At 38.0% G+C, this 16710-nt stretch overlaps 2 protein-coding genes across 6 annotated transcripts; one reads left to right on the top strand and one right to left on the bottom strand.

Annotated features, from left to right (window-relative positions):
* Positions 1-768: 768 nt before the first annotated feature.
* On the top strand, positions 769-5061 carry LOC132114535 (BLOC-1-related complex subunit 6-like). 4 transcript variants are annotated; one of them, XM_059522698.1, is made up of 6 exons: positions 769-923; positions 2080-2558; positions 2911-3391; positions 3476-3639; positions 3872-3955; positions 4054-5061. In XM_059522698.1, exons 1-6 carry the CDS (start codon positions 899-901, stop codon positions 4177-4179), a joined length of 1359 nt encoding a protein of 452 aa, XP_059378681.1. In that variant the 5' UTR covers positions 769-898; the 3' UTR covers positions 4180-5061. The 4 variants fall into 4 exon arrangements, with proteins under 4 accessions (XP_059378681.1, XP_059378682.1, XP_059378683.1 ...); XM_059522699.1 differs by having other exon boundaries at positions 773-923; positions 2083-2558; XM_059522700.1 differs by lacking the exon at positions 769-923 and adding an exon at positions 985-1138.
* Positions 5062-6567: 1506 nt separating this feature from the next.
* Positions 6568-10840, bottom strand: LOC132114534 (hyaluronidase-1-like). 2 transcript variants are annotated; one of them, XM_059522697.1, is made up of 6 exons: positions 10594-10840; positions 8536-9121; positions 8393-8443; positions 8048-8317; positions 7502-7591; positions 6568-7268 (listed from the first exon to the last, which is right to left on the bottom strand). In XM_059522697.1, the coding sequence occupies exons 2-6, from the start codon at positions 9046-9048 to the stop codon at positions 6765-6767; spliced, it is 1428 nt and encodes a 475-aa protein (XP_059378680.1). In that variant the 5' UTR covers positions 9049-9121; positions 10594-10840; the 3' UTR covers positions 6568-6764. The 2 variants fall into 2 exon arrangements, with proteins under 2 accessions (XP_059378680.1, XP_059378679.1); XM_059522696.1 differs by having other exon boundaries at positions 8048-8443.
* Between the last annotated feature and the right edge of the window lie 5870 nt (positions 10841-16710).

The raw sequence follows: 16710 nt of genomic DNA, 5'->3' as shown, positions 1-16710 counted from the left end.
TACAAAACAAATACAATCTGAATCTGAACAACATAATAAAAACCCATATTTAAAAAAGAAAAATAAATAACTGAAAGGATTAAACTGGTCCCTCTTTTTTGGCATGTTATATAGTCAGCATGAACTATCTCACTAGTTATGTTTTGTATAACTAGCATGAACACACACACACACACACAATGCTGATCATATTTTTATTTTATGAGAGATTTGCATTCAGAAATGCAAGCTGCCTTACTTTCGATCGAGGGGCTAATGATCATTAAAATTATTCCAAATGCTGCTGTGCTTCCGACTCATTTTCCTGATTTTGTTTTGTTTTCAAAAGCTGTTGTGTTTTTCCTCTCCTCTCCACCGAGTTTGACACTGTGTGTGTGTGTGTGTGTGTGTGTGTGTGTGTGTGTGATGGCTCGGCCCCTCCCTCATGCCGTATAATTGGTTGACACCTCATGTATGATTGACAGGAACAGAATGTGAGGCTGATCAGACAGTCGAAATATAATATTTTTTTTGTTCTTTGAATTAGTCAATTGTTTTAAATAAAATAAAATGCATCCATTATTTAATTATTACATAATGATTTAATTTCTATAGGCTATATCTTTTTTTTAATAGAGTCGGCTCTTCAGATATGCGAGCCAGCTCCCGTCGTTCACCTACAAGAGCCGGCTCTTAGAATCGACTCATTCGCGAACGACCCATCACTACTCAGTTGGCAACTTTCTTCCTGGGTGAAGAGCTACAGGTAAATAATTAACTTCTCAAATCCACTATTGCATTACACGCATCTGAAACATGACAAATCAGCCCAAACTCAAACAGTAGTAGCCACAAGGCTGCGGATTTTTGCTGATATCTCGCATAAAGGCTGCGAATTCAGAGGCCTGATTTACAGCTAATGCTTATCCTGAAGCTAACGTCAGGTGACCACCGTCGCTTCCTTGATCCTTTATTTACATATTTATTGTTCGGCTGATCTGCGTCTGATTTGTCTGGTTGTGATGTTCAATGTTTGTGAAATGGTCGTCGCTTGTACTTGATGTATTTTGAGACCCGCGAATCATTGGTGTTGGAGATTTAAGCTTCGTATGATTTCAGTTTCTCTGAAGACACTTACAGAGAGACACTTCGTCACTAGGTAAAATCTTTTGAGGTTTTAGTGTCAGTAAGTAAATATACCACTAAACTGATTAGCAACGAACGAACTGACAGCTGTCAAAACAGACTCAGGAAACGGATCGAGTCAGTGCATAATGCCTCAAGAGTGTTTCCATATGTGAAGTGAAACCTGCAAGAGCGTTCATGATCACCGAGCTTTTGCTTTTAATTTTTTAATTTTTAAACTTAAAAAAAATGTTATTTTAAATAAAAGAAAGAATAAACGAATGAGTTATTTTAAATCATTTATTTTATTTTAGTTAACTGATAGTAAAACCATAACTTTTTTTGTGGCTTTATTGTTTTGTTGACTGAAATAAAATATAATAAAAAATCGGTTATTTTTTTCAGCTTACAAGGCAACTATTTCTCATTTTCATTTAGTTTAGCTTGTACTAAAATTAAAAAACTAAATAAATAAATATAATTCACAAAAACTAAATAGAAATAGTACAAAATAAAAATAAAAACGACAGAGGCAAAATTACCAAAACCTAAAATATAATGGTAAAAACTTAATATTATTAAAAACTATAATATTATCTTAATGATGTTAAAATAATGCTGTCTTAAATTGATTAGATATGCAGTGTTTTCTCATGGTGTAGTTTGAGTGGAAACATTTCATGATGCTATAACAGATCATTTGCAATGCCATGTTTTATTTTATTCTTCCTTTTGGGGGAATAAACAGATTTACTCAAAAATGCAAAAAAAATATATATATATTCAAATGAAATAACTCTTTTGTACGGTGAATTTACTATATAATATCATGCAAACTCAGGCATGAAATATAAATTATAAACATTAATTTATTTTACACATTTTAATAATAATTTATGACTTGCATCACATTTACCTTTAGCTGTACATCTTCAATGATAATGATGATGATGATGAAGATTTGTTTTGCTGCAGCAGATGAAGGGATGAGCAGCTCTTCTGTGACCGGGCAGGATGCGCAAGAAGCGAACAATGGTGTGGACACATCTGACTGTCCCAAAGCTTCAGATTGGTCAGAACCTCATGGATTCACCACCCAGGGGTTAAAGCTCAGGGATGGGGCTGAGGCTCACGATGGGTCACCTGCCCTGTCAGAGACTCTCAAACACACACTTCACCACATGGACTCATGTAGAGACACACACACAGATCGCTCCGAGTCCACACCTACTGAGTCACTGGTTCAGCACCACCAATGTGCACATATTCTAACTGAAGACAGCTCACTCAAGGACACGCACTCCTGTGAGAATGAACTAATACACAGCCACTATAAAAAAGAACTGGAAGAATGGAGAGGGGAGGAGGATGAGAGAAAGACAAGTGATGGAGAGGTGAACAATGTCAACAAGAGAGAGATCAAGCCAAAAAAGGAAACCCTAATTTCTGTACAGGTAAGGTGTTAAATCAGGGATGTGCGCTGGTTCTCTTTTGATTAAATACTAATTTATAATACATTAATTACTTTACTTAATATTATTGGTAGGGTTGCAAAGATGCAGAAAACATCTGGAAACTTTCCATGATTTCTTTTGGGAAAAAAAAAAAAAAAAAACGCCCAAATTAGCATAATGAGGACAATAATTGATAATAAAATCTTACATTTGTTACAATAATTCCAATAAATTAATACATTTAATTTAATTGATTAATTAATAGTAAAATAATTTAACATTATGTCCAATTTGTGTGACTCAAATATCTGTTGCTGCTTATCTTGAATTATCTGATCTGCACAAATTACAGCCAGTTGGTCTGCTCTCAGCTGAACACCCTTCCACTTGCTCTCAACCTGAGGAATGGGCTGATATTGATTCATTTGACGAAGTCCAGCCAAATGCTTCCATTTCTCCTGATGAGGCCCCTCCCCTTGTTCCGGCCCCTCCTCCCAACCAGGCCACACCCCCTCTGCTGCCAGACCTGGCCGATTCTCCGTGCCCGGCTCACGTGATGGCAGAGGTGCGTGTGCGGTCAGTACCAGAGCGAGAGCGAGTCGTACGCGGCATGCAGGACAGTAAGAGTCTGGATGAGATCAGTGGGGCGTGTGGGGGCGGGGGACGAGGAGGCGGGGCTAGAGGCGGCCAGGTGGAAGGTCGCAGAGCTACCATATCCAGTGCCCTCGAATTGGAGGGAACTGTCAGCCATGATGGAGATCTCACGCACTTCATCGCCAAAAATCTTGAACAGAAGATTAAAATGAGCTCGCGGCTAAGTCTGGACACGGATTGTGAGTACCTGGGGTGTCAAAAAAATATTTTTGATTTGTTAAGTCATGTATCAGTAATATTTGATCTGTGTGTGACTACTACAGCGGACTGTTCTGGGCCTGTGGTGCGTGGTCTTGGCTCTTTGCTTCGGCCTGCTGATATTCCGCCCATTGACCCGTCAGTGCTGGTAGACCTGCACAAACACACACAGGATGTGGCTCAGAGTGTAGAACTGATGCTGCGAAGCCTCAATGGAACTATACAGAATGTGAGTATTACCCTGATTCATATACAGCCACCCCAAAAAAATATTTGGACACTGAAGCCGCATTTCAAAATACCAAGCATTCTGCAAACAAATGGTGCTGTTCCTTTTTTCAGAACTAACTTTTTGGCTTCACTTTTTATGCATGCAACCACTCATTCCATATATTAATTTATTCGGACCGTGAAGTGCACATATTGCTTTGAACATAAATTTAAATAACGTGTCTCTCCAGATGACTGCTTTGAGTGTGGGTTATATCCAGACATACAGAGATTCTGTGGACAGTTTGGGAGAGTCAGTAGACATGAGTATAAAGGTGAGATGAGAGTGACTTACATTTATTTAGTCAGGCGAGTTTTCATTTAGATTTTATTTTCTATTTTGATCTGTGTGTGCTTGTATATGTGTTTCCAGGGAATGTACACACTCATGGCCCGGTGTGAGGAGCTAGATCGCTCCATGCAACCTATACATGCTCTTGCTGCTCAGATCAGAGACATCAAACGAACCCTTGATGCCCTAGAGACCGTCTGCAAGTAACTATGGCAACAAACCACACCCCCTGTCCGAATGAAGACTCCATCCCTTGGAGAAAAGCAGTGGCTCCGCCTTCTGCATTCATTCTGCTACACTCAGTGCAATGGAAGCATTTTGCTAATTATAATGTTTACTAGCAATGCTCTTGAAGTTCTCGTCCCCTTAGAGACAGCTTGGTTTTCACCCTTCTCTTCGGAGACCACATCTTTAATCACCTCCTTTTGTCTTGGCTCCTTCCCTCTGGAGCGTTCGCACGACAAAATTAACTCCTCCCTTTGATTCATGCCGTCCAGCATCTTCCACGTGACTACAGGAAGCACTCTTTGTTGTTGGTGGCTCTTGGACGACTGATTGGTTTTACTGTTGCCTGTTTATGAAGTTAGTGTGTGTGATTGGAACTTTTGGCGGGTATTTCAAAATATCATTGGTGTTAAATACTCCATCTGTAATGGCCTCAAATTTAAAACATAGAGTAGTTTAACACCAATATTTGCCAGTATGGAAGCCATGCTCTGTGTATACTTGTTCCTCCCGGACGTCTTTGTTTCTGCAGCATGGATGCTATGCATCCCAGATCAGTTCTTCTTTTCACAGCGACCATTGTTAAATGGATAGTTCACCTGAAAACAAATTCTGAAATCATTTACTCACCCTCATATTGTTGGAAACCTCTATGACTTTCTCTTCCATGGAGTGCAAAAGAAGATTTTTATTTTTTTTGAAGACTGTGCTTGATGCTCATGTTCATACAATCACCATAAATCATGAGTAATGACTTTTCAATCTGTTTCTCACACAAAGATATTGTATGATTTTGGAAGAGTTGTGCGCACATCATATGAACTACTGTTGTGATGCACTTGCGTCTTTTTTGAAGCTTGAAATCTTCAGTCTACATTCATAATCTACATTCATTAATTGCATGGAAAAGAGTGGTCAGGACATTCTTCAAAATATCTTATTTTGTGGTGAGTAAATAATGGCAGAATTTAGTTGTTTTTTTTGTTGTTGGATGAACTATTCCTAACACAAGCACCATAATTGCCTACAAATATTGGACTCTTGATGGAACTCTATTGAGAGTCATGAAAAATGTCCTGTAATTTGATTCATTCTTTTGTTGTCTGCAAGTATTCATCACAAGAACCTCACAAATATGAGGAAGGTCAGGAAAGATTTTGAAAAATTTCAGGATGGATGAAAGTTTATGATCTTTACCTTTCTCTGTTTGTTCCTGTTTGAAACGTCTTTCTTTATCTCTGTCTTGCTAACTGTAACCCAGATTTGTCCAACAATCTGTCATCAATGTATATTTTAAATTATATAATATAACAAAATAAATTTGCTAGAATGATACTTGATTTGTGTGCCTCTTCTCATTACATTTAAGGTGAATTTGTTCATTGCTCGATTGGCACTATTGATCAGGTGAAATTATACCACCATCAGTGAAATTATGGAGCATATTGTTTGTGTGTGTAAGTGACTGACAGAGAGAGAGTGTTTGGCCTTAGCTGGATTCATTTACACTGGAGGAATTTTTTTTTTTGCTTTGTCTCCCCTTAAAATCAATAATGAATTCACAGATATGTAAATGCATAGATGGACACTTTTTTTAATTGTTTTTTATTTGGACATTATAGTTGTTCTTATCCTCCTCTAGTTGGTATTTGTTAATTTAACAAACCAGCAGATTTGCTTACTAGTTATTCATATCTGTCACAGAATGTTTGGAAAGGCTTTACATTTTCATTATGGAGGATGGTTTTGTTTGGGACAGACTGCTCAGATAAAGTGTAAACTTGGCTGATTTCTTTCAAACGGAAACTAAACATTTGATAAGATTTTAGTTTAGACAGATAGAGGCCAGTTACACCCCGGCCCAACTGCATTCAGGACATTTTATGATTGTGCTATCACGGTCCCGTCACAAGTCTTACGCAGGTTTGACATAATATATAAAGTGGTTATAGAGAAGAATCGCTCCCCTTTAATAACATCCAAGTAAAAGATATAACACCAAAATGTCAGGGGAAAAAAATATTCTAGAAGGTAGATCATTTTGTTTCAAAAACCATTCAGGGTCATTTTGTATGAAGATAAAAGGGATAGGGTACTCACCCTCCACTTGTTCCAAACCTGTATGAGTTTTTTCTGTTGAATGCAAAAAATATTGAAGAAAGTTGGTAACCAAACAGTTGATGGTGCAGAGTTTTTTCCCCGTCCTATGGAAGTCAGTGTCTACATTCAACTTTAGTTACCAATATTCTTCAAAATATCTTCTTTTGTGTTCAACAGAACAATTTCATAGTGGAGGATCAATGATAGCACTATCCCTTTAAAAAACTGTACCCAATATAAGTTATGCAGTTCATTTTCAAGTGCAGGTGATGCGGAACATATCTGTTTATTCAGTCGTCTTCAGATTGTGAATTTAAATCTCTGAGATTGTCTTTCACAGAAGCTATTCTCAGAGATATTCCTTTGGGTGTTTATATTAAAATTCTTTTAGCAATTAGTGATCAAAAATCAAAATCAAGGCCAACTGAGGTTCACAAAAGTTCCTTTACACTCCAGCTCTCTACTCGTCAAACATAATGAAGAACCAGTGAGGAGAGAAAGATGGTGGGTGTAATAAGTACAGAATTTCCACTGTCCACTGGCTGCTTGGTAGGCACTGCTGTCACTGGAATCATTGGAACCACTGTACTCTGACTCTGGCTTATCCCAACCACCGTTTTTACTGCTTGTGATGTTATTTTCCCTCGGTTTTCCAGCACCACGCCAGATTCTTGATCTGCTGCTGTACCCTCCAAGGCTTCGAACCACTGGCAGCGGAAGTCCTTCTTCCAGAGGTCTATGTAAGCAGTGGGAAGATCTCCCATGGCCCGGACACCTTCTGCCCCATTTGGGAGAAGCATAAAGTGGGCTGAAGGAAGATGCAGGTATGTGGGGTCCTCAGGTTTCTTACGCACGCACCGTCCACGGCCCTGACACAACGAGACTCCACAGAGACGTCCTGCAGTGGTCACATTAACAGCATATGGGCCAAGAACCTGACGAACATACGAGCTGAACTCTGAGCAGGATTTCTGTAGGAGACACATATGCAGATGTAAATAATATCAGTCAAACAGGAATTCAAAAGAACAGTGTATTTAAAATAGAAATCTTTGTAACACTATAAATATCTTTATTATCAGTTTCAATCAATTTAATGTGTCCTTGCAGAATAAAAGTTTTTCAACAAAATAAATAAATAAAATTCTTACTGATCTCAAACTTTTGCATGGTAGTGTCAATATGAAAATGATTGAATGATTACCTGTGTTTTAACTGCTAAGGATTTTTCCCATATAATGACTCCAGATGCTCCCATAGCAGCACTCTCTCCAATTGTGTTCACCAGATCAATCTGATACATGTACAATACAGACATAATTAGGAGGTTGTACTGAGTAACAACAAAGTCCTTATAAGGTGCACCCTCATATTATATTATACTTAATACAACAGTTCTTTCTGGTCCTCAAATTTGATTTGGTGAAAGGTAATTTTTCCAGATATTCACCCCATATCACAATGGGAACCTTTTCACCGTTTGTGAACTTTTATATTGAAAAAGACTGAAACGTGGCTGTAAACATTGATGTTATTTTTTAATTTCAACAACACCTTGTAAGACGCAACCAAAAAATGCACTGAATAACACTGTCGTCAGAAATCTCCATTAACAGTTGAAAAGATGTTGATATAGAGTGGTTACTCGTGTGATACTGTATGTTATATTTTCTTTAAATATCTGCTTATAGTGTCTTTGGTAACCATTGGTTTTGTTAAACTCAGCAGATGGCAACCTATTGTTCATTACCTCTGAGAGAAAGGAGTTGGAGGAGGTGTACACAATCTTGATTAGTGGAAACACAGGAAGATCAAAGGTAGTCCCTGCAAGAGCCGCCACTCGTAAAGCCTCTCTGATCTGATTGGTTGCGTAAAGCCATGCCCCTTTAGTTCCCTCTGGCAGCTTCTCCAGCAAGAGGGCTGGATAGAGGGCACCGCTTCGCTTCCACAGCCACATCAGCTCATCATTAAGGGCCATTTCTGCCGCAGGGCACCTTCCCGTGTAATTGGCTAATGCTATCTGGGTGGAGTCAAAGTTATAGCAGTTAGGATATGGGGCTATTCCCCATAATCTTTGTGGGCGGAGTCTCTTCACCTCCCGCAGGGTTTCCATCATTATGGACTGTGCTGCTGCTTCAAAGTCAACCTGACAAGAAATTAAATCATAAGATAGATTTATACAATATAATGCAGAATGATAGTCATTCAAATATCATAATATGTCATGATTGTCATCACCTGAGACCATTTCTCCACTTCCTCTGTGCTCCAGTCTGGAAAAAATCCCCGAAGAAGTGCCCTCGATTCCACAAGATACTTATTTTTAATTCCCCTGTTCCTGTTCCACTGAGGCGCCCACTCCTGCCAGCGCAGCACTCCTAAACCAGGTGCTCCTGCTTGGGGTAACGAGGCCGTCAGGTCGCCCTCCACTCTCTGGAGGTGAATGTCAAGGCTGGTGTGTTGTGGTAGGCCACCGTTGACAGGACGATCCTGTGCAGTGAAATATGGGTAAAGTCCTAGCGTGTCCTCATAAAATGTTGCCACACGGCCTTCCCACTCCATCCCAAATGCAGATGGGTCCGGCCGACCCAAACAGTCTTTGTCTGGAACCCCCCATAACACCAGGAAAGGCTGGCCAGCGAGAAGAGGGGACCGGGCAGGACCGCAGACACATGGACGGGTGAAGAGACAGAGGAGGAGGAATAGAAGAGAAAGGGAGAGGAGGATGAACGTGTGTCTTCTTCCAGCCATGGAGCTGAACAAGAAGTTTCAGGGACCCTCACTCCAAAACTCACACAAAAGCCTCCTTGGAGAGGGATAATTTCTGGAGATAAAGACATAGAGACATCTTATAGGAATTTCTCAGGAATTTATTGGTTTATTTTTGGTGTGTTTGTGTCTGTAATGAAACATGGGGCAATCCAGCAATTACTTCATTTGCACAGTTTTATTAAGCATCAAGCAGCTTTCGGGTTAAACAACTGAACTTGTGGACAGAAATATTCCATCCCACACTCTTTTAAATTTAGGAGAGCCCAGGCCCAGGGCTAATTATCACAAAATCTCTATCTCATTAATTATAACTTAAGGTATAAATTTTAATCCAAAATGTTGAACTGCGTTCTCATGACAAGCATGTTGTCACAGAAGGTCAATTAATGTGTATGTATTGTATATATTTTTCCTAAACACATTTTAGATATTATTTGTATATAATTTAGATTTTTTTTTTTTTTTTGGCGAAATTTTCAACAGCTATTTGTGACAGACATAATTAAAAAAAAATGATCACAAGTCTTGTTTACCAACTGAAAAGACGGAGCTGCGACGCTACGTCAGAGGAGACACTCTAGGATAATGAATCGCTAACAGGATTAATTAGTGCTGCCCAAATTCAGCGCTAAACGATCTTTAAAGTGTATTAATACGAGTCTGCAGCTCACAAGTCACAAACCAATTTAACGATCTCTTTACCTATGTATTTTGAAAAAAAAAAATACAAATACTGCCGCAGCATACTAATTCACTTCGTTATTCGGAAGTTACAATTTATTAATGGTTGACGAAGTTTATCAAGCTGTTCGTGTATTCCTTGAAAATACTGCCTGCCTGCTGTAACCATCCCTAAACTATCCATCCTTTTCATCTTAAAAAAAGAAACCTTCTCCATGGAAACTAACAATAGTTTATACCACAATAGCTACAGTTATCAATAAGCTGTACTAATTCTATATTATTAATTTATTATGGTTTAACAATAACTGCTGTACGGTAGAGTTGACAGATTTGTGGCTCTCCATATGTGGGAGAAACAATACTAAATGTAACATGTACCCGTTTTTATGCTGGAGTGCTCACTCTGAAGTGATTTCTGCCACTTAGCCATGCTAGATAATAGCTGCGACACATACAGAGGAGAGCCAGTTATATATGTGTAATGAGCTGAACACAAAGACACCTTTCTGAGTCAAATGAGTGCCTTTCTCTGAATAGGCTCTCTGAAATTGAAACAGAAGAACCTGAAAGCTGTTATCATTCTGGCACATTTAAAAGTTTTGTTGTTTCCCATCCGGTTAAACTTGGCTATGTCAAAGTAAGCTTTTGTTTTTGGGTGTGATAGTTTTAGGCCAGTTCCTGCTTTCGAGAAAGTGGCTGGGAATCGACTTAGCTTTCAAAATGCCGATTTCCATCTCATTTATAGCATTTGGAGTAAAACACAGTCGTTTAACTGATAGTTAGGTTTCCCTCATCAGGTGCTTAAGGAGATGGATCGGAGTGCTGGATTGTCTTACTCACCTCTGCATTGGATCAGGTAAAAAAATCCAGAAAGAAAGGTCAAGATGAAGAGAGCTCTTCTGAATGGGGAATAATAAGAAATGAGTGTTTATGTGCAGGTTCGTGCGTTCGTGTCTCCTGGCTCAGTACAGGAAGCCACAGAAGTGAGAGACTTCAGCCCAACCATGAGGGATGAGATGGAACCCCGTCCTGACAAAAGGATGGATGAAATGACAGAAGGAGGAAATAGAGAAGAAATCAGTCTACCTCATCTTCACCAGGGTAATCTGTTAGTAAGTAGGGTCACCACGGACCATGACAATCACATGATTAGACTCACTGTAATCCCTTAATCCACCACTCCCTTCTACCAAACACACCTAATTCATAAACACGCACCCACACACACACATCCATCCCAGCACACACAAGCACAAAACTGTCACAGTGACACAAATTTACAAAATTTTAAAAAGAAAGAGACAATGTCTACTATCAAATGCATTGACTGTTTCTTTCCTTCCTGTTTTTATTTAATTCAACATCATACCTGTAATGAAACGGAACATTTAAGTTTCATGAATGACCCTCATTGTCAAACTATACCTTTCATATCTTTTTTACTTTTAAATCCCTTTAAATCCCTTTTTCCTTGATCTCCGCTGGTTTCTCTCCCATTCCTGTCTATTTCATTTCTCTGGCAATTTGTCTGATGTCTGATCCCATTTCCTGAAAAGGATCACTGGCAAGATTATTCACAATTATATCATCCAGACATAATCTGGCATAATCCAGTTCTTTTCTATAGTCTCTGGTGGTATTACAAATAAGATAAAAGAAGGATTTGGTTTTTGTGGCTGGTGTCATTCCAGGTTTGTTTTTGTTATGTCCAAGTTGAAATGTTCTTGAGCATTTATGAAGAATTAATTAAATGTTTGTGTGTGTGTGTGTGTGTGTGTGTGTGTGTGTGTGTGTGTGTGTGTGTGTGTGTTTGAAAGAAATATAAACATTTTCAATATTATAAAATATTTATATTTTAAATAAATGTTGTAATGTTCTTCTATTCATTAAAGAATAATGAAAAAGAAAATAGTGCAATTTCAACAAAGAATATTAAGCAGCATCTTTGAAATATGATCTTGTATGAGTCACTGAACTCTACAGGTAGCATTACAGGTAGCTTTACTGTAGCATTTGTAACATCTGAAGTGAAAATATGACTTCTGGTCGGCTTTGTCTATTCTCTGTTTTAACATCTGAACTGGCCTCTAATTGTAGATTCCCTTGTGCTTATATTCAGTACAGTACGTTGTTCTGTTATCAGGTGTATGTTCGTGTCATATGCATGTGGATGTCTTACCTGGTCAAGGTTGTTTGTGCATATGCTTAGTTGAGATTATCTGTTTGAGGTATCTGAGGTGATGCCTGCTCTCCAGGTCCATCACCATGGCAACGGCTCAGATGAGTCCGGCCCAGACAGTGGATGGGGGTTAAGGATGTGTGTGTGTGTGTGTGTGTGTGTTGATGGTTTGTACATGGACATCCAGTTTTGTGAAAGCAGGTTTAACATCTCTCTCTCTCTCTCTCTCTCTCTCTCTCTCTCTCTGTGTAGTGTTGGTTTTGTTAAGATTGACCTTCATGTCATCGTGCTTGATATACAGTTAGACTGAACACTGATGATATGAAAAGTGATTGTGAAGTCAGATGATCAGAACACACAAACTCGCCTTAAGTTATGACAATGAAATTGTACTCATGAACTCAAGGATGTGAATATGTCGAAAATATAGCTCACTTGTTATTTCCTTCTCTTTCTGTCTATGCAGATGGAAACAGGTGTGGAGGCTTGGAATTGACCTCGGTCACCTCACTGAGCCACTGCAAACACCTCTAACTCCAATTTATTCTTAGTCCTGCTTTTCAAACAGTCACTGCTCATGTGTTTTTGCTGTTTCCTTGCTAGGCAGTAAACATGAAGATATTTTAAACCTATTTTTTACTTGTATTTTACATCAATTTGTTATGTGGGCAGTGGGCATCTATTATGAGTGTAGATAGAAAAATGCCTGATCATTGTATCAGGTATGAAAAAAAGCAAACAAGACACCTTTCTCAGTATTAATCAGTATTTTGATTGTGTGGTTGCTTTCCATTAAATGTTTTTAATGTGGATGTGTGTCATACCAGGAAAATGCGTGAGTGGTGTGATGTTAAATAATGTATTTGATTAAATATGGTTAGCTACTAGAATTTTGTGTCTAGAATGTTAGCAATAATAGAGCTTCTGTTTATGAAGTTCAATGAAAAACTAGGTGATCAATTCACCACTTTTTTTAGTTTGAAAGGCTCATAAATCATGTTTTACTTTAAAAGTTGAAAGGTTTCTGTGAGGGTGAGGGGAAGGGTATAATAAATAATACTTTTGGATATTTTATTTCAATGCTATCTAAAGATATTTTAATGTTATAGTGTGGTGTACTTCAAAAGCAAAGGGACAGCATTGTTTTGAAACCGTTTCTTCATGTTTCTTATAGTTGCATGGAACCACTTATTTTTTGTTCCACAGAAAAAAAATCATACAGTTTTGTAACAAATTGAGTGATTAAACGTTTTTTGTTGTTGTTTTGTGAACTATCCCTTTAAAATTGTGCAGCACTGCCCTCTTGTGATTATTATTTGAGTTGTAAGGAAATGACAGGCTCTCAGCTACCATTGCTTGTTAATGATCCAGTGTGTTGTGTATTTTTGTCTGTGAGTTTAGTTATGTTCCTATCATTTAGTAAGCATGTGATTTATAATTATCACTAGTACTACTGAAAGACTTCAGATTAAGACAACAACAACAAAATCATATTTCAGCTCTAGCTGAATCATGAAACCTTGCTGAAGTTGTTTTTGTATGATTAAGAGCCTAAACTGTGAACTTTCCTCAGGACCCCTAAGGTACAAAATCCCCCAAGTCACTAAGACTTTGATAGTCCCTCTCACTCTTCAGGTGGTTTATCCCTGTAGTGTGTGACGGTGTGTATTTGTGTGTCCGTGTGTAAATGTGTTTCGGACCCAGATGACAAAAGGAGAGTTTGAATGTGGCATGAAACTGGAAAGAGGTCCACAAAGAGCGAGTGACAGAGAGATGGGGACAAAGCCTCCTGGAGGAGAGAGGAGTGGCAGAGCCTTTGATCTGTCTGCTTTCTGAAAGAGGAGGAACAGAATCACAGGAGCAGGATGAAAAGAAAGAGAGAAAGAGAACGAGAGAGAGACAGTGAGGGAGATGGGGCGAAACAGGGAGAGAGACGGGAGCAGATTGTAATTCCTCCACGGGTGGAACAGATGGGGTTGGGGGGGGTTCAGGAGCAACAGAAGTGGCTGTAAGTGCTGGAGGAGGAGGAGGAGGAGGGGGCAGGCCGGAAAGAGAGACAACTGGGAAAATAGAGGGAGAAGGATGAGGGTGGGAGAGAAAGGGGGAATCTGAGGAATTTCCAAGTGAAAGGAGAAGGTTTTTCTTTTAATGCGATTAAAGTTTTCCATCTCACTGCATCTCTTGCAGACAGTTTGGCTCTGGGAGCAACATTTGAATGTGCTTGTGTGTGTTTCTGTGTGCTTAACTCAGTGAACTTGATGGCTTTGAATATAAGTGTGGGTGGAGTTTGGAAAGTGTTTCAGCATGTAAGTTAAATGCACATTAAAGTAATATTCTGGGTTCAGTATAAATTAAGCATAAGTTGTGGCTTCATGCTGATGACCACAAAATTTATTTTAACTTATCCAACCTTTTCTAGGTTACACTGAGACACTTACAATGGAAGTCAATGGGGCCAACCGTTTAAGCTCTCACTGTTTCAAGTATAGCCAGAAGATGTAAATAGGTGTTACTGTAAAAAAAAAAATAATTTACCCTTTCCGTGTAAAGTTATATGCAATTTTGCAACTTCATTGCCATGTCAACAGCGTGAAATCCCCCAAAATCACAAACTTACGGTATATATTTAAACAGCTATCCACCTTATTTTTCAATGTGGACGTAAGCTTGTTTTCTGTAAATGTGTGAGACTTTCGCTTCATTAGCTGGTCGGTATAGGGAAATAACGAGAAGAATATCATATCAAAGTGCAGTAAACAGTAAAACTGTACCATATACTCTACAAACCAGTGTTTATAATTAAGACAATACATTAAAATAATATGGTAAAAATATGGTAAAAAAATACCAGCTTGCAGTTTCAATCAGAATAATGAGTAGTTTTGTAAAGCTAAAAATTACTGGAAGCTAATGACATCTGAAGAAGCCAGACACATTAAATTTACAAATGGCCAATGTCAAAACAAGGTGGATAGCTTAACAGAAGAATTAATGTGCTTTTACAACAATTACATACACTACAATACAATAATTTATCTTTTTGAAAGAAGTCCCTTACACACAAAAATAGTATATTTTACTTTGAAAAATTGCAAGCACGTTTCACAAATAACAGCAAAAAAATATAAAGTAACAGAATTAAATGTTTTGATGTAGAAGGACTGAAATAGTATTTTTTTTTTTTTTTTTTACAATTTCTGTTTTAATGTGTTTTAAAATGTTATCTGTTCCTGTTATGGCTGTGTATTTAGTGACACATGATCTTTCAGAGATCATTGTAATATGCTAATATGGTGCTGAAGAAACATTTGAGCAACCTTGTACTTTTTTCAGGTTTATTTGATGAATAGACAACAACATATTTATTTAAAATATAAATATTTTGTAACATTGTAAATATCTTTACTGTCACTTTTGATCAATTTAACACATCCTTGCTGAAGTAAAATATGAATTTCTTTAAAAAAAAAGCAAAAAAATCTTACTGACTTCACAATTTTGAATGGAAATCCTCAAAACATTGGTCCCATTCAAGTGCCTAAAAAAACAAAAAACGTTTATTACTAAATGTACTGAATGTGTTCACCTGAACCAGTATTATTCTACCCACAGACATCAAGAAACATTCATCCGTGATTTCATCCATGTGTGCGGGCTTGCTGAAATCACTCTGTGACTCGTGAACTCCAGTTTAGGTTTGTGTGGGTACAGAAATGGCCTTTCGATTTAAGGGTCTCTAGAGTTGGAGTGTGCAGAGATTCTGGTCTCATTCAGGAAGATCAATCTTATAATGTTCTTTTGTTTACTGGGGTCATGTTAGTGTATATTTGTCATATGTAACAGGTTTTGGATTTGAACTGAAGATTTTGAGCTGTTTTATTGCTATACCTCGTAAACAGCCCCCTGCCTCCCATTTCATCAAACAAATTATTTCATCTAGGACCTCAAAAAGAACTTCGCAAAATGCCTGAACAATTACCTCACAGCCCCAAACTAATTTCTCCTCTTTGTTATGGCAACACAGGGGTATTTCAGCTCTGAAGGGACACTAAGAACGTTCTCTCTCTCTTTCAAACTCACTCACTTAAACACACACCCAGCAGGATTCTCCTCCCAGCATGCACTTCTGTGTGCAAACACATTCCCTTAGCTGCTGACCCCCGGCCCAGCTGTTACCATGGCAACCAGAGCCCCTCTCCATGACAACTGCTACCACCTACCCATGGCTCAGGCCAGGCCAGGGATCTCCAGGTGACCAGTGACGCTTTTTCTCTTTTCTTTTCTTACCTTTTCATTTGTTTTCTTTTTTTTCATGTTTTTCCCTCCACCTGTTTAAATCGCGTTCATCCTTCCCTCTCCTTCCGTATGTTTATCTCTTGCACTTTCATCTTGTCACATTTAATTAAAAGATTTTGGTGGCATGATTACAGGTAGTTCCTTTTTTTGCCAACTTTTCTGATTAGAAGAATTAATAATTGCAAAATATGCAAAATAACCTTAAACAAACTAAAAAGTCTCAGAGCTGGAGCATTTGAAATAGTCTTTTATGCTCACCATAAGTGTATTTAATAAAAAATACAATAAAAATAGTAATATTGTTTAAAAGAACTGTAATAATATGATATAATATAATATAATATAATATAATATAATATAATATAATATAATATAATATAATATAATATAATATAATATAATATAATATAATATATATTTTGGATTTTGATGGGAAAACTGAATTTTTAGTGGCCATTACTCCAGTCTTCAATTCTTCAATG

The sequence above is a fragment of the Carassius carassius genome, chromosome 34 (assembly GCF_963082965.1).
Source record: "Carassius carassius chromosome 34, fCarCar2.1, whole genome shotgun sequence".
In the NCBI taxonomy this organism is placed as follows: domain Eukaryota; kingdom Metazoa; phylum Chordata; class Actinopteri; order Cypriniformes; family Cyprinidae; genus Carassius; species Carassius carassius.
The sequence above is the reverse complement of the archived record's forward strand: the minus strand, read 5'-3'. Positions and strand labels throughout refer to the sequence as shown.